Here is a 25,749-nt window from a genome sequence, read left to right as displayed (position 1 = left end):
ACTGATTATTTTCTTATTGACCTATGCACTGTTCCAGAAAGGATATAAGGCTTGTATTATTTAGTCTGATTTTAATACCAATTAATTCAGTGAGGAAATAAAGCCCAATCAAATTGCATTAGGTTGATGAAATAATTAGTTTTTTTTTATAAAACAGTTCTTCTTGTATTTTTGTAGGAGGTCATACTATTTGAAAAACGTATTCTAACTTATTATTGTGTAGATCTTAAGAGGGACTAAATACTGACTACTATAAAATTGTTTAGACCAACCCAGTAACATTTATTATATACTAAATAGATAACAGGGACCTCCAAGTATGTATTTCAGTTAAATAATGTTACTTTACTAAGAGAGAGTGTGCAACTGGGGAGGGGCAGAAAGAGAGAGAGAATCCCAAGCAGGCTCCATACCCAGCTTGGGCCCACTGCAAGGCTCAATGCCATGACCCTGAGATCATGACCTGAGCCAAAACTGAGAGTGGGAACCTTAACTAACTGAGCCACCCAGGCGTCCCTTAAATAATGTCACTTTTATTGACATCAAATGGTATCTCTTAGGCTCACACAGGGTATGATACTTCTCATCCATTTCCCCATAATAATACATTGTATAGCCCTTCATACTTTTCCTCTTTAGAAGGGTTCATTTTACAAATAAGTATTTGATTGTAATTATTACACTTTTGTTAGAATATAAGTTCCAAGAGGACAAATCCAACTTATTTATTACTGCATCTACAAATCTAAATAATAGCTGTCACTTAGCAAAAATTTAATTTTTGTAGCATAAAGGACTTTCTGAAATTACTTCTGATGGTCACTAGTCAATGTATACCCCCTAAGATATGGGGCATAGTCCAAAGCTGTCTCTAAATAAAACATCTGTTTTATTTACCTTTAACATTCATGTGATTTTATTTATTTTTTTAAAAGATTTTATTTATTCATGAGTTACACACACAAAGAGAGAGAGAGAGAGAGAGGCAGAGACACAGGCAGAGGGAGAAGCAGGCTCCATGCAGGCAGCCCAATGTGGGACTTGATCCCCGGTCTCCAGGATCAGGCCCTGGACTGAAGGCGGCGCTAAACTGCTGAGCCACCCGGGCTGCCCCATTCATGTGATTTTAATTCTAATCCGTTACCTATATTTTTTTAAGATTTTATTTATTTATTCATGAGAGACAGAGAGAGAGAGAGAGAGAGAGAGAGAGAGAGGCAGAGACAGAGGCAGAGGCAGAGGCAGAGGCAGAGGGAGAAGCAGGCTCCATGCAGGGAGCCTGACGTGGGACTCGATCCTGGAACTCCAGGATCACGCCCTGGGCGGAAGGCCGGTGCTAAACCACTGAGCCACCCAGGGATCCTCACATATTTCTTTTTAATATATGTTATTTTAAAGAAAAATTGATACATCAAGGATAAACAATTTTAAGGATACAGGATTACAGCTGTGTTTGTGTGCAGTATATGGGCTGCATTTGATTTTTAGCAAATAAGTTAGCATCTAAAAAAATGGTTTTAATAATACTTACCATGAAGGTTTTTATTGTATTTGAAAGAGTAAAGTGAAATGTACTTAAAATACTTTATATACATAATATGTACTTAAACATTGACTCCCTTTTATCATCTTTCTCTCTCTCTCTCTCTCTCTCTCTCTCTCTCTCTTTGTTACGTAAACTCTATGCCCAACATGGGGCTGAAACTCAGGACCTGAGATTAAGTGTACCAACTGAGCAGGCCAAGTGTCCCATCCTTTTACCCCATTACTAGACAATTTCTAGATTCTCTTCTAAGAACCTCAATTTGTAACTGGTTCTTTCCGTTAAGTATATATGGTCAATAACTGTCAAGTAAGAACAAAAGTTCTCAACCTTCGAGGAAAGATTATGGCTAATCACCAATCAAAAATCCTTTTACTGAGCCTACTGAATACAGCATAGATGAAAATTTTCCAGCCAAACTTTTTAGCCAGTGCCAACAATGTCCACAGAGAAAATTTAAATTGAATTAATTTTTATTACTACTTATTTAACACAAGTTTAATACCTTAGACAGGAAAGAATTTATAGAATCTGTGCTTTATTGCACTGGATAGAAAATTGAAATTTAGTTATGTTGATATAGTGCAATTCGTGGGAAATGAGAGACGATGTTCTCTGGAATACATGAAGATTCTCAGTGATTGTTGCAAGGAATCACAAAAGAGATCTTTGGTCCAAAGAAGATATCTCTGAAAGAAAGTAGGACATCAGTTAAATTCAGCTGAAAACTAAGGTATCTATCTATTAGTCTTTACTGGATTAAAAATGGGCAATGATTTCCAGGATTTCAGATTACCATTCTTTTTAAGTAATAAAGTACAAGAGAATGAGTGGCAGAACTTGCCACAGGAACAACAAAGACCAAGAAGGTAATCAAGTCTCCTACTTTCCTCCCATTTGCCATTGATATTATAGTATCATTTATCCGTAAAGAAAAGGAAAAATTAAATGATTTCAAAATCTTATTATCATACCAAAAATATTATTTCTCTGATATGGGTGGGGGTGGGCCATGGAGTTTAAATCTGCAGATAAGAAACAAAAGTTAAAAAATTTTAGAAAGTCAATAAATTTCTAAATTCTATAGGGAAAGGACAAATGTTAAGCTATTTAACTCTACTGTTGTTGAAAAGATCACATAAGGTAAAGTATAAAAATGCATGAAAATAATATAAAATTATATCATGATTATGGCTCATTAGAAATATACTTAGTATGTAAAGTACAACCTATGTGTAGTTTACACTACGATAGCATATATTTGAAAGTTGCTAAGAGAGTAAATACTAAAAGTTCTCATCACAAAGAGAAAAAATTTTTGATAACTATATGAAGTGATGAATGTTAACTAAATTTATTATGGTAATCATTTTGTAATATATGTCTATCAAGTTATGCAGTACACCTTAAACTTATACAGTGCCATATGTCAATTATATTTCAATAAAAATGAAAAGAATATAAGGTGGCAAATTAGAATTTGTGTTTAAAGAGGCAAAAACAGGAAAAATACTTAGCAAGGTAAATCTGTTGGTACTAGGGGAAAGGTAACCAAAATCAGATAAAAATTACTTTTGTGTATCCAGACTTCTATTCTTATCCATTAACACAGATGGTAACAAAATTATATCATAAATACAAATACTTTTCAATAAATTGGTTTCTAGTCTTAGAATTACAAAAAAAGCAACATGGTATTTTAATATTAAATAGCATTTCATTTATGTAGTCTGAGAAATATTGTCATTTTAATGAAATCAGTTAACTCAGGGGTTTTGTTTTATTTTGTTTTTTGGGTTTTGTTTTTTAAGATTTTATCCATTTGGCAGAGAGAGCATATGCAAGGGTTGCTGCAGGCAGAGGCAGAGGGAGAGGGAGAAGCAGGCTTCCCACTGAGTGGGGAGTTGATGTGGGGCTCCATCCGAGAACCTGGAATCATGACCTGAGCCAAAGGCAGATGCTTAACCAACTAAGCCACCCAGGTGCCCCACTTAACTCAAGTTCTTAATACCATTTAGTACAAATTATTCTCAAACCTTATCATGAATCAGAATCACCTATAGGACTTGTTAAGCCATAATTGCTATGCCTCACCTCCAGCCTCCTTGATTCAGTAGGTCTTGTAGAGGGCTCAAGGATGGATATGCATTTTTAACAAGAACTAGGTGATATTGAAGCTGCTACTCTGGGAACCATACGTTAAAAACCAACTGCCTTGGTAGAAAAAAATGTCTGGTCCAAACTAGAAGACCTGGATTTTAGTTTCAGTGCTGATATTAACTAGTTGTCTGGAATGGTGCTAGTTATTTTACCTCTCTGCATCTGTCCTTGATAAGATGATTATATCTGTCCTTTCTCACAGGTTTCTTAGGAAAATGAAAATATGATGACATATGTTGAAAATAATTTGAAAGAGCAAATTTCAGTATGAAATAGCCAAGATCATAGTATTTGAGGCTTTTCAGTTACCAGAGGAAGATGATTTTAAAAGCAAGAGTCAAAAATTTACTGATTTCTCTGCCATTGTATTATACTTAAGATGCATCTATTTTCCAAGACAGTAGATAATTTTTATTTAGTTCATTTCTGGTTAACTCATATGTAGAACTAGAAAGTTTTTCTTTGACCATTACCAGTTTTCTGTCCAATTAATTACTTGGTCCTGTTCACTAATTTCTTTTATCTAAAGCCTCTTATTAGTTTTCAAATTGATTTTAAAAAGTTGACGTTAACCTCTCCTATTGGCAGATTTTTTGTGGTAAAACTCAGGGAATTTAGAATTTAATATATTGGAGTGCTATTAATTTTCTGGATTTTTTAAAAGAGATTTTATTTGTTTATTCATGAGAGACACAGAGAGAGAGAGGCAGAGGCATAGGCACAGGGAGAAGCAGACTCCCTTCAGGGAACCTGATGTGGGACTCGATCCCAGGAACCCAGGATCATGTCTGGAGCTGAAGGCAGATGTTCAACCACTGAGCCACCCAGGCATCCCTAATTTTCTGGATTACATTTAGTTTTATTAAAATCTGCCAAACTCTGTTTCTTAAATGAAAACATTCATTTTCATACACACTGGATGATTCTAGAAAATAGCTGGAATTTAAGTAGGATTTTACTTAAAAAGGGTGATTAATTTCAGCAAACACATTATAAAGTTGTCTTTTAAAAGAGTTGTTATGAAAAAAAAAAGAGTTGTTATGCATACATTTCATAGCCATATACTTCATGATTATATTTCCTTACTTTGGGCAGCAGAGCAATTCACGGAAGTTACAGTAACAGATCATCTCACATCCCTTCCCATCCCAGAAGTGATCCTGGATGTTTACATCCATCTTCGTCAGGTCAGCTACTCCCTCTGGAAGGTTGTGACAGTTGCGATCTTTTAGTGTCTTTCTGTAGCAAGAGAGGCGACTGGCAGGCATGGCTTGGACTCCTAGTAGCAAAGTTAGCCCAATGGTGAAAGCAAATACTATAAATTTCATTTTGGTTTTTGCCCTGAAATAGAAGAAAAAGTAAAATGTATCAATGTGTTTTTGTTTTAAAGATGGAATTCATTTGAACATAAAGTTCTGTAGCATTCTTATAAATACTTGGATAGAAAGATTCGGAGTTGGTCTTTTTCTGTTCTCTTCTTTGTATTTCTCGAAGTGTAATTTTATGACTATTGACAATAAAAATCATTAGAATAATGATTTAGAATAATTGTTAAAAACCAAATGTCTGGGTTCCACAATGAAATATTAAATAAGAAATGCTGGAGGTCAGGTGGAGGTTAGAGCCAGAATCTGCATTTTTAAGTACCCAGAGTAATTTTTAATTTTTGGTACATTCAGTAGAGGAGAAGTGTGGGGTTTTTTTAAAGATTTTATTTATTTTTTCATGAGAGACAAAAGAGAGGCAGAAACATAAGCAAAGGGAGAAGCAGGCTCCATGCATGGAACCCAACATGGGAATCTATCCTGGGATCCCAGGATCACACCCTGAGCTGAAGACAGATGTTCAACCACTGAGCCACCCAAGCATCCCAAGAACTGTTTTTTAAGGTGGTAAAACTCAAGTGAACTTCTAGAATCATCATCAAGTTCAGTGGTTTTTGACTTGCATAGCCTAGGAATAATATTGTCAAAGAACTTGAATTCTACCCTGACAGGAACAAAAAACCTATCTATTCTGATATTGAGAAATAATATGCATATGTTTATAGTTCAGTTAAGTTTTAAAAACCTACCAGAATTACCTGGAGGCTCATTTTTGTTGCAAAGTTTTATCCCATGTAGATTACTTCATCTTAGCCTCATTGAAAACAGAGGCTTGAATTTCCCCTAATAAACATTTAGCCTGTTCTTAAACACCTACCATGCTGGGGAGCTCGTTATTGACTAAGTCAATATATTCCACTGGTGCAATTCTAATGTTTCCCTTACTGTAAAATATTTTTCTATAGCTTCTATCAACCAGTCTCAGTTTGAGCTCTTAGGGTCATACCAAGCAAGTGTTTTTCTCTGCCAGGAGAGAATTCTTCAAATATAGTATTTGCATAAAACTGTGGGATATTCATCATCTGTTTTTTTTTTTTCTTTTTTTCTTCATCTATTTAATCAGGCTTCTTTGGCTTTCATGTTAGGCATGAAAAGAATGGAGGCTATTGTAGTAAAGGAAAACTAGCAGAACGGTGGAGAAATCAGAATCAGAATCCACAGCCATTCAGATTTCATCTTGTTGACAGATGCCAGAGGAGCTTTCCTACCAAGGAGTATTAAAGAGAGGGGAAAACATATAAGTATATTGTACTTTGAAAAAAACAATGTTGAAAGGAAATTTTTTTAGTTTTCAGTGACTAGATGCATCTCAAAGGTGAATTAATATAGGTGAGATTATGGATTTATTAAAAGGACAATTATTTTAGAGTAGCTTTTGGTGTACAATAAAATTGGAAGGAAGGTATGGATTTCCCATATACTCTTTGCCCTCACAAATGCATAGTCTCCCAGATATCAACATTGCTCACCAGAACCGTACTTTTTTTTTTTTTTTTTTACTAAGGATAAACCTACATGGCACATCATAATTTCCCAAAGGCCATAATTTAACTTAGAGTTCATGCTTGGTGTTGTCCATTCTTTAGGTTGGACAAATGTATAATGGTATTTATCTATCATTATAATATCATATAAAGTATGATATTTTCACTTCCCTAAAAGTTCTCTGTTATCTGCCTATACATCTCTCCCTCCTTAACTTCTGGCAATGTTTTTTATTGTCTACAGTTTTACCTTTCCCAGAATGTCATATAGTTGTAATCATACAATATGTAGCCTTTTCTTTTTATTTATTTATTTATTTATTTATTTATTTATTTATTTATTCATTCATTCATACATTCATTCATTCATGAGAGACACACAGAGAGAGGCAGAGATACAGGCAGAGGGAGAAGCAGGCCCCATGCAGGGAGCCCGACGTGGATCTCAGGGGACTCCAGGATCACGCCCTGGGCCAAAGGCAGGTGCTAAACCACTGAGCTACCCAGGGATCCCCCTATGTAGCCTTTTCAGATTGGCTTCTTTCACTTAGTAAAATGCATGTAACTTTCCTCCATGTCTTTTCATGTCTTGACAGCTCATTTCTTTTAGCACTAAATAATAATGTCTGGATGTACCACAGCTTATCCATTTATCTACTTAGGACATCTTGGTTGCTTCCAATTTTTGGCAATTATGAATAAAGCTGCTGTAAATATCCATGGACCAGTTTTTGTATTGTATGGTCGTAAGTTTTCAACTTCTATGAATAAACACCATTGAGCACAATTGCTGAATTATATGGTAAGAGTGTGTTTAGTTTTATAAGAAACTGTTAATTGTACTCCAAAGTGACTGTATCATTTCGCATATCCACCAGCAACGTATGAGAGTTCCTATTGTTCCATAACCTCAGCAGTATTTGGTGTTGTCACCGTTTTGAATTTTGGCCATTCTAATAGGTGTGTAGTGATATCTCATTGTTTTAATTTGCATTTCCTTGATGATATATGATGACATGATGGAGTATCTTTTCATATATATATTTGCCATCTGTATATCTTCTTTGGTGAAGTGTCTGTTAAAGTCTTTTGCCTATTTTTAAAATCAGGTTGGTTGTTTTCTTATTGTTAAGTTTTAAGTTTTTTTGTATATTTTGGTTAATGGTCCTGTATCAGATGTGTCTTTGCAAATATTTTCTCCCACTTGTGGCTTATCTTCTAATTGCCTTGACATTTTCTTTCACAGAGAAATTTTAACTATAAATAAAGCTAGAGTTTAGCTTATCAATTATTTCTTTCAGAGATCATATCTTTGGTGTTGTATCTGAAAAAGGCATCATATCCAAGGTCATCTAGGGTTTTTTCCTATGTTATCTTCTAGGAGTTTTATGGGTGCACGATTTACTTTTAGGTCTATGATCCATTTTAAAAAAATATTCTATTTATTTATTCATGAGAGACACAGAGAGAGGGAGAGAAGCAGACTCCATGCAAGGAGCCCGATGTGGGACTTGATCCCAGGACTCCAGGATCATGCCCCGGGCCGAAGGCAGGCACTAAACCGCTGAGCCACCCAGGGATCCCTATGATCCATTTTTAATTAAGTTTTGTGAAGGGTGTAGTGTCTGTGTTTAGATTCATTTTGTTGCACGTGGATGTGCAGTTGTCCCAGCACCATTAGTTGAAGACACTATTTTTGCCCATTGTATTGCTTCTGTTCCTTTGTCAAAGATCTGTTGATTATATTTTTGGGATTCTTTTTCTGAGTTCTGTTCTGTTCCATTAACCTATTTGCCTATTCTTTTATAGGTATCACACTGTCTTGATTACTGTAGTTTTATGGTAAATCTTGAAATCAAGTAGCATCAGTCTTCTAATTTTATTCTCCTTCATTATTGTGTTGGTTATTCTGGTCTTTTTCCTTTCCATATAAACTTTAGAATCACTTTGTCAATATACACAAAATAACTTGCTGGGATTTTGATTGGGATTGCATTCAATCTGCAGGTCGAGATGGGAAAAATTAACATGTTGACAATGTTGAGTCTCCCTATCCATGAACATGGAATATCTCTTCATTTATTTAGTTCTTTGATTTTATTCAATAGAGTTTTATAGTTTTTCTCATATAGATCTTCTATGTATTTTGCCAGATTTATACCTAAATATTTTATTTTGGGGGGTTGCTAATGTTAATGGTATTGTGTTTTAAGTTTCAAATTCCACTTATTCATTGTTAGTATGTTGGAAAGCAATTGATGCTTGTGTATTTACCTTGTATCCTACAACTTTGCTATAATCACTTATTAGTTCCATAAGTTTTTTTGTTGATTTTTTTGGAATTTTTCTGCATAGGCAATCATGTTGTCTGCAAAGATAGTATTATATCTTCTTTCTTCCTTTATATACTTTTTATTTCCTTTTCTTGTCTTATTGTATTAGCAACAACTTTCAGTATGATACTGAAAAAGTGTGGGGAAAGGGTACATTCTTGCCTTGTTCCTGATCTCAGTAGGAAAGATTTTAATTTCTCACCATTAAGGATGTTAATCGTAGGTTTTTTGTAAATGGTTTTTATCAAGTTGAGAAAGTTCCCCTCTATTTCTAGTTTATTGAGAGTTTTTATCATGTATGCATGTTAGGTTTTCTCAAATGATTTTTCTGCATCTGTTGATCTGATCATGTGATTTTTCTTTTTTAGTCTATTGATGTGATAGATTACAGTAATTAATTTTCAAACATTGAACCAGCCTTGTATGTCTAAGTCACACTTGACTGTGGTATATCATTCTTTTCATACTTGTTTTGATTCAGTTTGCTAATATTTTATTAAGGATCTTTGTAGCTATGTTCATGAGATATATTGGTTTATAGCTTTCCTTTCCTGTAATGTCATTGTCTGGTTTTGATATTACAGTAATGCTGGCCTCATAAAATGAGTTAGAAAGTATTCTCTTTGCTTCTATCCTCTGAAAGAGATCGACGAGAATTGGTTTAATTTCTTCTTCAAATATTTTACTGGGGAACCCATTTGAGCCTGGTGCTTTCTTTTTGGGGAGATTATTAATTATTAACTCAATTTCTTTAATAGATATAGATCTATTCAGATTGTGTGAATTTTGGCAAATTGTGTCTTGCAAGGAACTGATTCACTAATGAAGCTTAAAAAATTTATAGGCATAGAGTTATTCATAGTATTGCTTTATTATCCTTTCAATTTCCATGGGATCTGTAGTGATGTTCTTCTTTCATTTCTGATATAATAATTTGTGTCCTCTTTCTTTTCTTAGTTTACTCGGCTAGAAGTTTATTGATTTTTTAAATCTTTTCAAAGAACTGGCTCTTGGTTTCATTGATTTTTCTCTGTTGATTTCCTGATTTTAATTTCATTCATTTCTGCTCTAATTGTTTTTTTTATTAGACATTGATTTTTATTTTCTTTTTATTGTGAAAAGCTTCAAATATATACAAAAATAGAGATAATGTTTTAATAAACCTCAATATACTCATCTGCAAGCTTCAATTATTATCACCCCATGGCCTCCCTTGTTTCACTTATACCTGTACTTTTTTTCTTCCTCAGTTTTGATTACTCTGAAGCAAATTCTAGTCATCTCAACTTATCCACAAATATTTCAGTATATTTCATTAAAGGTAATGACTTTTAAAAATCATAACACACACACAAAAAAAATAAAATAAAAATAAAAATCATAACACATGGGACGCCTGGGTGGCTCAGCGGTTGAGCATCTGCCTTCAGCCCAGGGAGTGATCCTGGAGACCTGGGATTGAGTCCCACATTGGGCTCCCTGCATGGAGCCTGTTCCTTCCTCTGCCTATGTCTCTGCCTCTCTCTCTTTGTCTCTCATGAATAAATAAATAAAATATTTTTTAAAAATTTAAAAATAACAAATAAATACAAAAATAAAAATCATAACACAGTACTCTTTAGCATAACAAAAAATTTTAATAATTTCTTCATATAACTAAAAAGCCCTTCATTGTTTAAGTTTTCCACTTGAATTCCTAATTTTCTCCTTTTATTTTTTGATTGAAGTATAGTTGACATATTATATTAGTTTCAAGTATACAACATAGTGATTCAGCCATTATCTATATTATGAAATGCTAGCCATGATAAATGTAGTTACCATCTGTCATTATACAAAATTACTACAATATTGTTGACTATACTTTCTATGCTGTATTTTTCATCCTTATAACTTATTTACTTTATAACCAGAAACATGTACCTCCAAATCCCTTCCACCTATTTTGCCTATTCCCTAAATAGGCAAGCCTTCCCTCTGGCAACCACTAGTTCTCTATGTTTATGAATATTGTTCCTCTTTTTTGTTTTTGTTTGTTTGTGTTTTAGGTTCCAAATAAAAATGAAATCATGTGGCATTTATCTTTCTCTGACTTTTTTTCACTTATCTGTTCTAATTTTTTTTAAAGATTTTATTTATTTACTTGAAAGAGAGCACAGAGGGAGAGGGAGAGGCAAGCTTCCCTCTGAGCAGAAAGCCGGATGCGATGTGGGGCTCAATCCCAGGACCCCAGGATCACAACCTGAGCCCAAGGGAGATGCTTAATAGACTGAGCCAGCAGGCACTTCTAATTCTTATTATTTTGTTTTTCTGCTTACTTTGAAGCAAATTGAATTTGCTCTAATCCCAAGGTGGAAACTAAGGTGATTGATTTTACATCTCTCTTCTTTTCTAATATTTACATTTAATGCATTCATAAATTTCCCTCTAAGCACTGCTTTTGCTACATCCCACACATTTTGATAAGTTTTCCTTTTTATTTAGTTCAAAGTATTCTAAAAGTTCTCTTGAAATTTCTTTTTAGCTCCTATGCGTTATTTAGAGTTGTGTTAATCTCCACCTATTTGGGGATTTCCCAGTTATCTTTATGTTATTGATTCTTAGCTTAATTCCGTTATGGTCTGAGAGGAGAAATTATATGATTTCTATTCTTCTGAATTTGTTTTTTTTTTAAATTTTTATTTATTTATGATAGGCACACAGTGAGAGAGAGAGAGAGAGAGAGAGAGAGAGAGGCAGAGACATAGGCAGAGGAAGAAGCAGGCTCCATGCACCGGGAGCCCGACGTGGGATTCGATCCCGGGTCTCCAGGATCGTGCCCTGGGCCAAAGGCAGGTGCCAAACCGCTGCGCCACCCAGGGATCACTCTTTTGAATTTGTTAATTGTGTTTTATGGCCCAGAATATGATCTGTCTTGGGGAATGTTCTGTGTGAATTTGAGAAGAATGTGTATTCTGCTATTATTGGGTTAAGTAGTCCATAGATGTCAATTATATCTAATTCATTGGTGGTGTTTTGAGTTCTACTATGTCCTTACTAATTTTCTGCCTGTAGGATTTGTTCCATTTCAATAGAGAATTCATCTATTTTCCCTCACAATCCTATTTGTTTTACCTAATGCAGTTTGATGCTCTTTTGTTAGGTACATACCTGTTAAAAATGGTTATGTCTTATTGGAAAATTAACTCCTTTATCATTATGTAATATCCTACTCTATTCTTGATAACTTTCTTTTTATATTGGCTCCAAAATTAGCATAAGAAAAGAAAAATAAGAAATCGATTTCACTTTATATTTTTCCAGATTTGATGGAGCAAGACAGTGTTGTATTACATCGCAATCTAATATATAGACATATGAAAATGCCTTCCAATAAATTTTTACAGATCATAGTTTAAGTTTTACATTAAAAAATATAGTTCTCTGAGGTGCTCTCGTTCTCAATTGCTTCAGATTAGGATCTTCTTTATACCCATTAGATAGGTGGTATTTTTTTTAAAAAAGTCACATTTCTTGACTATTTTTTTTCAGATTAATCTTCAAAGAAGGTTCATTAGAGCTTCTGTTCACTGAACATTTACTATGTGGCAGAAATCTCCACAACTGTTAAGTTTTAAACAATATATTGACCATTACCACAATCAAGATAATGAACATATCTGTTATCCCTAAGTTTCCTAATGCCCTTAAGTAATTCATCACTCTTACTCCTCCCTTCCCTCCACTCTTATACAGACAACAAATTATCTACTATCACTGGAGATAAATTTGCATTTTCTATAGTTTTGTATAAGCAGAATCATAAAATATGTGCTCTTTTTATCTGACTTCTTTCACTCAGCATATTTCTTTTGAGATTTATACGTGTCATTGCAGGTATCAAGAGCTGACTTCTTTTTATTGCTGAGAAGTATTACATTATATAAATGAGAGATCATTTATCCATTTGCCTGTTTATGGACATTTGAGTTGTTCTAAGTTTTGGGCTATTGTAAAAAGAGCTGTTTTGAATATTTGTGTATGAGTCTTTGTAAGGTTATAGTTGTAGTTACTCTTGAACAAATACCTAGAAGTAGAATAGCTGGGTTGTATGATAGGAATATGTTTTACTTTACAAGAAATTGCCAAATTATTTTTCAAAAGTTATTGTATCATTTTACATTCCCACTGACAGTGTATAAATGTTCCAGTTTCTCTACATTCTCTCCAACACTTGGTATGGTCAGTCTTTAACTTTTGGCCATTCTAGTGTCTTATTGTGGTTTTGTATTGCATTTCCTTAATAATTAATGGTGTTGAGTCCCTTTTCATGTACTTATTTGTCATCTGTATGTCTTGTTTGGTGAACAACCTTTTCAAATCTTTTGCTCTGTTTTAAAAATTAGGTGGCTTTCCTGAGTTTTGAGAGTCCTTTACATATTCTGGATACAAGTGCTTTATCAGATATATACTTCCTAAATATTTACTCTACCTATGGCTTTCCTTATCATCTTCTTAACAATGGTTTTCAAAGGGCAAAAATTCTTAAAATTGATGAAGTCTGATTTATCAATTTTTTTTCTTGAATAAAATATGCTTTCATTGTCATATTTAAGAAATCATTGCCTTACCCAAGGTCACAAAGATTTTCTCTGATGTTTTCTTATACTAGTTTATAACTTTAGGTTTCCCATTTAGTTCTGTGATCTATATTAATTTATTTTTTATTTTAATGAGTGGTGTGGTTGAAATTCTTTCTGTATTTTTATGGTTGTTCAGTAGTTTCAGTACCGTATTTGAAAAGATTGCTGTTTCTCCCCTGAGTTGCCTTTGCATCTTTGTGAAATATCAGTTTTAGGGGTGCCTGGGTGGCTGAGTTGGTTGTGTGTGCCTTTGGCTCAGGTCATGATCCCAGAGTCCTAGGACTGAGCCCTGCATCAGACTCCCTGTTCAACGAGGAGTCTGTTTCTCCCTCTCCTTCTGCTCCTCTGACCTGCTAGTGCTCTCTCTCTCTCTCTTTTGTCTCTCAAATTAATAAATAAAATCTTTTTAAAAAATCAGTTTTCAATATAGCTGTGACTGTTTCTTTTGCTGTGCAAAAGCTTCTTATCTCAATGAAGTCTCAATAGTTCGTTTTTGCTTTTGTTTCTCTTGCCTTCATGGATGTATCTTGCAAGAAGTTACTGTGGCCAAGTTCAAAAAAGGTGTTGCCTGTGTTCTCCTCTAGGATTTCGATGGAATCTTGTCTCACATTTAGATCTTTCATCCATTTTGAGTTTATCTTTGTGTATGGTGGAAGAGAGTGGTCTAGTTTCATTCTTCTGCATGTGGGTGTCCAATTTTCCCAGCACCATTTATTGAAGAGACTGTCTTTTTTCCAGTGGATAGTCTTTCCTCCTTTGTCGAATATTAGTTGACCATAAAGTTGAGGGTCCACTTCTGGATTCACTATTCTGTTCCATTGATCTGTGTGTCTGTTTTTGTGCCATTACCACACTGTCTTGATGACCACAGCTTTGTAGTACAACCTGAAATCTGGCATTCCTTTTTATTGTTTAATTTTAATTTTTATGGATGAATGGAAGATGTGGTTTGTGTATGCAATGGAATATTGCTCAGCCATTGGAAATGGCAGATACCCACTATTTGCTTCCACATGGGGGGACCTGGAGGGTATTGTGCTGAGTGAGATGGGTCAATCGGAGGAGGACGGACATTGTATGGTCTCATTCATTTGGGGAATATGGAGATTAGTGAATGGGAATAAAGGGAAAGGAGAAAAAATGAGTGAAAATATCAGTGAGGGTGACAGAACATGAGACACCTAACTCTGGGAAACAAACAAGGGGTAGTGGAAGGGGAGGTAGGTGTGGGCGTGGGGTTGGGGTGACTGGGTGATGGACAATGAGGGGGGCACTTGGTGGGATGACCACTGGGTGTTATGCTATGTGTTGGCAAATTGAACTCCAATAAAAAATTTTTTAAAAAAAATTAATAAACAATAATAAGCATTGAGGAAAATAAATGAAAAGACAATAAAGAAATAAAGAACAAAGTAAAAAATATATATATAGCTGTGAGCCTGTTCTGGACTCTATTCTTTTCCATTGATCTTTTAATTTATCTTTACACCAATACTATAGTTTTGATTACTGTCACTTTATAATAATTCTTAGAATCAGGTAGAATTAGCCCTGAAACTTTCTTCTTTCACAAAGTTGTTTTGACAATTATAGGTCTTTTGCATTCCTGTATTAGTTGTATTATCAGCTTCTCAATTTCTACAGAAAAAGCCTTCCGAAATTTTAATTGAGACTGCATTGAACCTATAGATAAATTTGGAGGATACTGGCATTTTAATAATATTGACTCTTCTGACTCTGAATAAATTTTTCCATACTTTTGTTTTTATTCATTTGTGGTTTTAGATTTCAAATGTGTTCCTTTAAGTAGTCTATTGTTTGGTCTTGCTTTTTTATCCAAACTGACAATCTCTTCCTTTTAAGTGGAATATTTAGACCATTTACATTTCATGTGATTATTGCCATCATTAAGTTTAAAATTATCAACTTGCATTTTGTGTTCTGTTTGATCTATTCTCTGTTCCTTTTTTCCTCTTTTATATGTGCTCTTTTGGATTAATTGAACATCTTTTTATGATTTCATTTTAGTTCCTTTGTTGGTGCATAGCTATAATTCTTCATTTTGTTATTTTAGTGGTTGCCTTAAGATTAATAGTGTATATACTTTAACTTATCATTTCCCTTCAAATGACATATGTCACTTTACCTATAGTATAAAAACTTTAAGGGACGCCTGGTGGCTCAGTGGTTGAATGTCTGCCTTCAGCTTAGGGCATGATCCTTCAGTCCCAGGATCAAGTCCCACATCAGGATCCCTGCAGGAAGCCTGCTTCTCCCCCCCCCCCCCGCCTTTCTCTCTCTCTGTCTCTCATGAATAAATAAATAAAATCTTAAAAAAAAAAAAACCTTTAAAATAGTATACTTCCATTTTTCTCCTCCCATGCTTTATACTATCGTTGTTATATATCTAATATATATGCTAAAAACCCAGAATATGTTATTATTGTTGCATAAACAATTGTATTTTAGAGAATTAAGTAATAAGGAAAAAATCTTATACTTTATCCATGTAGTTTTCATTTCTAGTGCTGTGTTCATTTTAATGTGTTTCCATCTGATACCATTTTCCTTATGCCTGAAGGATGTCCTTTAATATTCTTATAGTGTAGGTTTTCTGGTGGTTAATTCTTTAAATTTTTATATGTCTGTAACAGTTTTTACTTTATTTTTTAAAATATTTATTTTATTTATTTATGATAGACACACACACACAGAGAGGCAGAGACCCCGACGTGGGACTTGATCCCAGGTCTCCAGGATCATGCCCTGGCCAAAGGCAGGCGCCAAACCGCTGAGCCACCCAGGGATCCCCCCAGTTTTTACTTTACATTTGTTTTTGAAAGATATTTCTTCAGGTTATAAAATGGTAGTTTGACAGTTTAGGGTTTTTTTCAGCACCTTAATGACGTATCTGCTTTAATGTCCTTTGCTGCTCTTACTGACATCTGTTTCAGTTCTGGGTTAGTTTTAATTGATTGATTTTTTTAGTTATATGTTATGTTTTCCTGCTTTTTTTGTATACCTGGTAATCCCTGACTGGATTTCAGATAGTTTAAATTTTGCCTTGTTGGGTGCTGGATATTTTTGTATTCTTATAAATATTCTTGTGCTTTGTTTTGGGATGTAATTAAGTTTCTTGGAAACAGTTTGAGTCTTTCAGAACTTGCTTTTATGATTTGCTAGATGGTTCTAACTCATTCTAGGACTAATTATTCCTCACTAGTGAGGCCATGCCTTCCTTCCAGTGGCCAATGAATTACAAGTTTTTTCAACTTATCTTTGTAAGTATTTCTGACTTTTTGTGAGTGCCAGACACTGTTTTCTAATCCTTTCAGATTTTTCCCCCTGACCATAGATAGTTTCCTCATTTGCATGTACAAGTTAGTTTTCTGAATACTTCAATGGGGCCCTCTGTAGACATCCAGCATTCTCTATGTATCTTTCTTCTCTTTAGTAGTCTTTTCTGTGAATCTTGGCTGCTTTCGTCTCTCTGACTCTCAGCTCCATTTTCTCAATTCAAGGAATCTCCTGGACTCTGTGTGTTCCCTCTCCTTTTATTTTTTTTTCAGCCTGGAAATTCCCTCAAGGCAATAGACAAGGGAAATTATACTTCATATGTTTCCCATCTTTCATAGGAAGATGTCCTTCCTTGCTTGAAATCCAGTGTTTTGACAGAGGTTGTTTCATATTTTGTTTAGGTGGGTTTTTTTGTTGTTTCAGAGGAGGAGTGAGTAAACCTAGTTCTTTTTACTCCATCTTAGGTGAGGCAAAGCATTCTATACTACTATTACTATTTTATCTATTTTTGGAGGAATATGAAGGCAGATATACAAATTTTAGAGATTCTAAAAGTGAGCTCTGTGGTACTTTGATAATTTTAATATTAAAGCCAACTTCTCAGAACTATGTTTTTCCCTTCCACATCCTTTCCCAAATTGAATTAGGGTTGCTTTGAATACCACCTCTTGGATAGGGTAAGAGCTATTGGGTCCCAAAGTACAACAAATAAGACCTATTATGGTTTGCTCAAGGAGCCATTCAGTCTGCCATTCCTACTTCTGGAATGAGGCTTTAGTATTTTGATCTAGTTAGGCTGCTGAAAAATAACCTGAAATCATTCTTTAATCCTCAGGCCCAAATTTTCAAATGCTACTTCTGGTGACTTAGAATTCCTCTGCCCATATCACGACCAAGCTGGCAAGAGTATTCAGAAGAGTGGCCAGTATTGGGGAAGTGACGGAGTCAAAGAATAGTACTGATGTAGGACTCGCTGATTAAGTAAGTAATTAGAGAGAGAGTAACAGGAACAAGCTGATTTAATTTGGTTCAATGTAAGAGACATTTTTTAGTGTTTCCTTTATGCGAGGCACTGTCCTAATTACCAGCAGTACAAAGGAATTAAGAAAAATATTAATAACTAAACTTATCCTCTTCCAATTACTCCATTTACTTCAATTAAAGCTAAAGTCATTGCAATGGCCTTCATATGCAACCTGGCTTCCTGTTATCTCTCTGAAAATATCTACTTTTCCACTTTTTCATTCTGTTCTAGCTAATCCTCAAAAATATTAGACACATTCTTACCTTAGGGCCTTTGCCATAGTTAATTCCTCTGCTTGGAAAGCTCTTCCAACAGATTAACTATGTGTCTACCTCCTTTACCTTCTTCAAGTTTTTGTTCACCTTGCTCCTCACTAAGATTTATTCTATTTAAAACTGTATCCCAGGGTGGCTCAGTCAGTTAAGCATCTGCCTTCAGCTCAGGTCATGATCTCCAGGTCCTGGAATCCATCCCTGCATCAAGGTCCCTGCTCACCAGCAGGGAATCTGCCTCTTCCTCTGCCCTTCATCCTTGCTTGTGCTCTCACTCTCTCTCTCTCCCCTCTCTTTCATAAATAAATAAATAAGTAAATAAGTAAATAAATAAATAAATAAATAAATAAATAAAAATCTTTAAGAAAAACTATTTCCCCTCACATATTCTCAATCTGCCTTAGTTGCTCTACTTTTCCATGGCATTTATGAACCTCTAAACTGTTAAAAAATATTTTTATTATGTCTCCCAGGACTTGAATGTAAGTTCAAGGAAGGCAGGGTTTTGTCTGATGTGCATCCCAAGCTCCTGAAACAATGCCCGGCATGTTAGTGAAAGAATAAATAGTATACCCTAATCTCTAGATGCTTATATATAGCCAAGAAAGGAGGAATTTCTCAGCTTGTTAAACTCAATATTTAATGGCACAGAACTATTATGGATAGTGAACTGTCAAATTTTTAAATTTGGGTGTCATCAAGTACTATTGTTTTGATTAAATTGATTTTTTCTGAATAGTCTGACTTTAAAATGTACTTCCTAATTTGTTTTATTTTCCTTTTTTATCAAGACTATCATATCCAGTCAGCTCATACCTGACTTAAAAATATATATATTTATAGAGATTCCTAGGTGGCTCAGTCAGTTAAGCATCTGACTTGATTTCAGCTCAGGTCATGATCTCAGGGTCCTGAAATCAAGCCCTGGGTTAGGCTCTGCACTCAGTAAAGTATCTGCTTGAGATTCTCTCTTGCTCTCTCTCACTCTCTAAAATGAATAAATAAATTTTACATTTAATATAATAAATATATATATTTATATGTGTATACCTTTATCAGAAGATTCAACAACAACAAAAAACCCTCCCCTTTTCTCTAACCTCCCTTACCAGATTACTCTCCATCAAAAAACTGGGTGGAAGGAGAGGGGTGAGAGAGGGTTGTAAATTCTTTGTAAGCTTTTTACCAATTGTGTTTGAAGAATTTTTCTATATTAGTCATTAGCATTTTTCATAGATGTTAAGTTTTGGTCTCCCTAGTTTTTTGTTTTTTACTATGCTATCATGTTGTTCTTATTTTTAGTAATCTAGCTTAATTTTGTCTAATTCTTGTGGCTTTTGAAAAAAGTCATCCATTTACTAAACTTGGGATCTTACTACCCTTTACATATTTCCTGCATATAAGCATAATTTGTTCCTGAGCTCATTTCATGACTGTTAACCGCTTAAGCTTTCTTTCCATTAGATGATTCTAATTATAGCAAGAAAACTGATTGGATTTTTTTAAATAGTTAAAAAAAGGAATAATAGTGTAAAACATAGAAAATGCAGAGAAGAATAGATAGAATAAAATACAATTAGTTTCCATGTAGAGATAAGGGTTGTTAGCATTTTGGTGTGTTTCTTTCGGTATGCATAGGAGAGAGCATTAAGGAGAAATTGAGATGGCAAGGGACAGAACACTGGGAAACTAACATTTGTGGACTGCCCAGAAGAAAAGTCAGAGAAATATACCAGTGAAGGGAATTGAGAAGGAAGTAGAGGGTCATAAGATAATGAGAAAAGGGGAAAAGGATAAGTGAGTGGAGAGCTGAGGACAAACTCATGACAAAGATTGGTATTTACTAAGGTATAGTCCTCAGAGTGTCTCTACACCCTGCTACATAAAAGCAGATAAATTCAAAATCCATATACCATCACTTCCTGATCTCTTTTATAGTCCTGTGTCTCTACGTACATGATATTGATACTCAGATGATATTTAACGTTGTTAAAATATAAAGTTGTCAGATAAAATACAGGATACTGAGCTGAATTTGTATTTCAGATAAATAATAGATAATTTATAATATAAACATGTCCTAAATATTACATAATTTCTATCTCTTGGGTTAATTTTGATAATTTATATTTTGTTAAAAATAGCTCATCTGACTCATTTAAAAATATATTACAGTAAAGATATATAGAGTATTTTCTTATAATTAAATAGAAATCTTCCTTCCCTCATTAAGATTTTTATAGGTACTGCCTCTTTGGAAGGAATGCTCTTTACTTGCCTAGCTTATTCTTGACTTTCAGTTATCAATTTAAATTCATTTTTTTAAAAGGCTTTCTCTGACCATCCAATCTAATATAGTTTCAACTAGATTCTTTCATAGTGACCTTTTTTTCCCCTAATGCTATTTATCACATTTTCAATTATATGAGTTTACTCATTTTATGTCTATCATTCCCTTAAGACAGAAAGCTCCATGGAGGCAGTCTATTTTGTTCACTACCACATACCCAGTGGCTAATACAATGCATGGGCCACATACGTAGTATTACATGAATGATTCTCTGAGAACCCTTTTTTTTATATCCTGAGGAAGAGCCTACAGTGGTTTCATGGTATCTAAAAGATGGCAAACTTCCAAGGGCTAATCCTAAGGCCTTCTTCCTTCCACTTCCCCTCCACATCTATCACTCGTTATTCTCAGCTAGTAAAAAGACCAGTCGGGCAGCCCAGGTGGCTCAGCGGTTTAGCGCCGCCTTCAGCCCGGGGTGTGATCCTGGAGACCCAGGATCGAGTCCCACGCCAGGCTCCCTGCATGGAGCCTGCTCCTCCCTCTGCCTGTGTCTCTGCCTCCCTCTCTCTCTCTGTGTCTCTCATGAATAAATAAATAAAATCTTTAAAAAAAAAAAAGACCAGTCATCTCTTCAATCCTATGTGTATGTCTTTTGCTTGTTGTCACCTTTATGTTAATTTCTGACCAAACCATGTACTGAGGACAAACCTCAAACTCATCTCTTCTAAGAAGCCTTCCCAGATCCACCCATACCACTCTAATAGCTCATTTGTTCTATGTACCTATAGCACTCATGTACAATCCATTCATTAAGAACTGTGAATTTCCTATCTTTTTAATTTTAGCCATTCTAACTGATGTAAAATTGTATCTCATTATGGCTTTGATTTGTATTTCCCTGATGACAAGTGATGTTGAGCATGTTTTTTCATGTGTCTGTTGGCCATTTGTATGTCTTCTTTGGGGAAATGTCTCTTCATGTCTTCTACCCATTTCTTGACTGGATTATTCATTTATTGGGTTTGATGTAGATATAGATTTTGATACTAGTCATTTATCTCATATGTCATTTGGCGAGGATGTAGAGAAAGGGAAACCCTCCTACACTGTTGGTGGGAATGCAAGCTGGTACAGCTACTCTGGAAAACAGTGTGGAGGTTCCTCAAGAAGTTAAAAATAGGTGATCCCTGGGTGGCTCAGTAGTTTAGCACCTGCCTTCAGCCCAGGGCGTGATTCTGGAATCCTGGGATCGAGTCCCACATCAGGCTTCCTGCATGGAGCCTGCTTCTCCCTCTGCCTGTGTCTCTGCCTCTCTCTCTCTCTGCATCTCTCATGAATAAATAAATAAATTTTTTTTTAAAATAAAAAAGAAGTTAAAAATAGAGCTATCCTTGACCCAGCAATGGCACTACTGGATATTTACTGCAAAGATACAAATGTAGTCATCCAAATGGGCACCTGCACCCCAATGTTCATAGCAGCAATGTCCACAATAGCCAAACTGTGGAAGGAGCCACGATATCCTTCTACAGATAAATGGATAAAGAAGATGTGGTGTGTGTGTGTGTGTGTGTGTGTTTGTGTATATAATGGAATATTATTCAACCATCAGAAAAGATGAATACCTACCATTTACATCAACATGGATGGAACTGGAGGGTATTATGCTAAGTTAAATAAGTCAATTGGAGAAAGACAATAATCATATGGTTTCACTCATATGCAGAATGTAAGAAATAGTACAGAGGACCATAAGGGAAGGGAGGGAAAACTGAATGGGAAAAAATCAGAGAGGGGGACAAACCATGAGAGAATCTTACCTCTGGGAAACAAACTGAGGGTTGCTGAAGGGGAGGTGGGTGGGAGGATGGGTAACTGGGTGGTGGACATTAAGGAGGGCACGTGATGTGATGAGCACTGGGTGTTATACACAACTGGTGAATTATTGAAAACTACACCTGGATAACTAATTATTTGACTAAATAATACCTTGTCATTGTCAGCTTTTTTCATAAGCCAGTTAGTGAGAGAGAATATGGCTATAGTTGGGAGCGGGAGATTCATTGAAAGGCATTTGACCATTGAGTAAATTGGTTGTTCTGTGTATTCACCTAGAACCAGGAAGGAATATATGGAATCATCATAAAGGGCCTTCCAGAACTTGATTAAAAGCTTTGATTTTATTGAATATGTTAGAAAACCATTTGCATATTTTGATAGAACACTAACGTGTTTGATTTATGTCTTAAAAATAATCCCTGATTGCTTTACAAAGATGTGTTGTGGTGGGACAAAATTGGAAGAAAAAGACTTTTGGTGAAAGTTGATGGAAGATATGAGGCAAAAGGGAAAGAATCAAGGATGACCCTTAGGCTTTTGATCTAAGTGATGCTGACATTTGTTGAGTTGAGGAATAATTAGATGGAGTCAATGTGGGGAAAATTTAAGAGTAAATTTTCAGACAAGTTAAGTTTGAAATGCCTATTGAATGTCTAAGTGAAGATATTGAGTAGGCAGTGTGTCTGAAAGTTAGGGCTAGAAACAAAAAATTGAGAGTCATCAGGATGTTTATGGATCATATTTATAGCTATGAGACTGGCAGGGTAGTGAGTATAGAGTAAGAAAAGAGGTAAAAGACTGAGACCTGGGGCAAGCCAATATTCAGAGGACTGGAATAGGAGATGCCAGCATCATGAAGGCAAGGACTATAACTTCTACTTCTTTTGCATCTCTCAGAATACCTACTTCAATACTGGGCTCACAGTAAATGTTCCAAAAATATTCACTGAAAGAATGAACAAATAAATTGCTGGAAAAGAAAGTGGGTATGTTGCCATACCATGTACCTCTTCTGAATATGTCCACACCAGAGCACAAAATAGTGTTTCTGTCACAGTCTCAGTCACATACTAGGATGGAAAGTTCCACACCTGGCAAGCATTTACTGGTAGTTTTTTTTTAACACTTTATAAATTACATGTTTGAACTGAAGTTTTCTCTTCTTTTACTTGAGTGCAGATAAATACCTGTAATTTTTATTTAGCAAGTGGAAAAATGTCTCAAGCAGTATGTTCCTATGTTACATGATTATTTTTTTTCACTAGAGGACACCAACCTTAATCCTTGGCAATCCATTAAGGCTGTATATTTTCAAGTGCCAACAAGAGTGAAATGACTTTGGCAAATATGAAACAAACTGCTCTATTTTTTTTTCTATTTCAGTTGAAGTACATGCACTTAAAATTCCTCCTGGAGTACATCCAAATTACAAAAGAAAACAAAGCTAAAAACTGAATATAAAAAAATAAAAACTGAATATCTAAAGAAATAAGCAAGAGATCCTTATAGATAGTTATGTATTGGTTTTTAAATTCAAATTTATGTAATTAATTTTGTTCCTAGCACTATATGATACCATTCATATCCCAGTAGGGGAATAATTTTTAAAAGATCAATGCAGAGGATATAGAGTCATGAGCAAAATATTCCAATTAAGCCTCAAATCATTTCCACCGTCATAAAATAGGGAATTGCAAATTTTGATTGTATGAGAATATTTGCCATGAGAAAGCTTTTGAATGGGTGAGTTAAATGAAGACTTAAAAAGAAAAATCATCCCGCTTAATGGCCAAAACTAACTGGGCTATGCAGTTTCAGTGTTCAGAGATTTATGGTGCAATGCTCATACAGGCAACTGATGTCAATTCTGGGAACTGGTATTAAAAGCAGTGAAATGAAATAGAGTTGATGAATTAGAAAGGGCAGTCCATTTTCAGATTTGTTTCAAAACACAGCAAAAGAGAAGCAAAGGCTTCAAAAACAAATGAAAATTCCAACCCAGAACTTGACATTTAAAATATCAAAAATTATAGTTGGAAGAGATTAACATTGCTGTCTAGCTTGTGATGTTTCCCATTTATCTTTCTTGGATGATGAAAAAAAAACTGTTATTTAAAAAAATCTCTCTTAACAATTGTGTTAGAAGAGGTTCATGGTAGAATGAGCCCTGAAGTGGAATTCTTAAAGTGCATGTTAAAGAAGAGATGGTATGAGAAAATGGGTACGTCTTTCAAACATCATTAAACAAGACATGATCAGCCCAAGTACCCAAGAGACTTTCATCAGTGGAAAAATGAAGTTTACATCCTTCCTGAAAGTAATCTTTCTTCAGATAATGCATTCAGAAAATGCTATAAAATGATATTATTCAGTCTTGGATTTTTCTACTTGTTTTCCTGGCTACAATCATCATTACTGGAGAAAAGGACCAGCATTTGGGAGAGCTTTTCTCAGCCTGCATAACCAAGTTACGGAATCTTAAAGAGGAATTTTTGTAAGCCTGAAAGGGAAAAAGTGTTCCCTTTATCTTAGCAGTACAGACACCATAGTGTGTTCTATGGTGGGGACACCAAAGACGAATTCTGTACAATTCCTTCTTTGTATCACACATTTATACCAGTTTTTTTTTTTTAGGAGTCAGGATTTTAAAAGCAAAAAAACAAAACAAAACAAACAAACAAAAAAAACCTCACACAAAAAAATGTCCCGCTTAGACATTGCAGTTAACTTCACATAGAGTAGGTAATATAGAGATATAGCTACTGCATTAAAAGACTAAACTTATATACTGCATTATTCTTACATGGTTCCGGGAGGTGGAATAATAAGGTCCTGTTACGTGGGACCAGATTCAGAGTGGACATGGGCATTAATCAGGAGTAACAGTGAGAGAGCTGTCTCTTTTTAAACCTATGATTAAATGACTCTCCTAGTTAAGGAATATACATTTTCTAGTCCCTTTTAATCTGATTATTTTCTTTTATCTTAGGAAGCATCATCTTTTTCAAAGTATATCCATCTCCTTAGAGAAGCTCTCTCTCTGACTTTCTCTTCTGACTCAACACATAAATACATTTTTGCTCTAATCTGTAGCAATAATTTGGAGTAGAATAAGTGACACAAAATGATATTTAAGAAAAAAAATACATACCCTTTCTTCTCCGTTCCTTTTGGTCTTCTTGGCAGAGGAATTTTCTTAAATGCTCCAATTCACTGGGTGAGTTTGGGCAAAAGGAGAAAAAAGGAGGTGCTAAAAGGAGTTTCCTTACAAATAAACCTTTGTCTGCCTTGTCTCTTGCCTGGAATTGACAGACTCACTGCTCCAGCCAGAACTGGGGGAGGAGGAGAGTAAAAGAGAGACAGGGCTGCAAGAACTGACTCCCTTTGAGTCTTCCAAACCAGGCAAGGATGAACTGAACAGCTTCTTTACAGAGGGAAATAACTAGTCTATACAAGAACCTCAGGGAGGCAGACTCTGAGAGCAATAAAATGTAAAACCC

The 25,749-nt window shown here is 35.0% G+C and overlaps 1 protein-coding gene across 1 annotated transcript; it reads right to left on the bottom strand.

The window, feature by feature from the left end:
* Window positions 1-1,380: 1,380 nt before the first annotated feature.
* On the bottom strand, window positions 1,381-25,619 carry SCRG1 (stimulator of chondrogenesis 1). Its single transcript, XM_055300311.1, has 3 exons — window positions 25,401-25,619; window positions 4,790-5,044; window positions 1,381-2,232 (listed from the first exon to the last, which is right to left on the bottom strand). The coding sequence occupies exons 2-3, from the start codon at window positions 5,029-5,031 to the stop codon at window positions 2,178-2,180; spliced, it is 297 nt and encodes a 98-aa protein (XP_055156286.1). The 5' UTR covers window positions 5,032-5,044; window positions 25,401-25,619; the 3' UTR covers window positions 1,381-2,177.
* Between the last annotated feature and the right edge of the window lie 130 nt (window positions 25,620-25,749).

Source organism: Nyctereutes procyonoides, unplaced genomic scaffold (assembly GCF_905146905.1).
Source record: "Nyctereutes procyonoides isolate TBG_1078 unplaced genomic scaffold, NYPRO_anot_genome, whole genome shotgun sequence".
NCBI lineage: Eukaryota > Metazoa > Chordata > Mammalia > Carnivora > Canidae > Nyctereutes > Nyctereutes procyonoides.
Note: the sequence above shows the minus strand (reverse complement) of the source record. Positions and strands in the feature narration are given on the sequence as shown.

Excerpts from the sequence above, each read along its gene's own strand:
- SCRG1 (XM_055300311.1), bottom strand. The coding sequence starts at position 5,031 with ATGAAATTTATAGTATTTGCTTTCACCATTGGGCTAACTTTGCTACTA. Across the intron at positions 2,233-4,789 it reads GAATTGCTCTGCTGCCCAAA|AGATATCTTCTTTGGACCAA; the intron begins GTAAGGAAATAT and ends ACTTTCTTTCAG.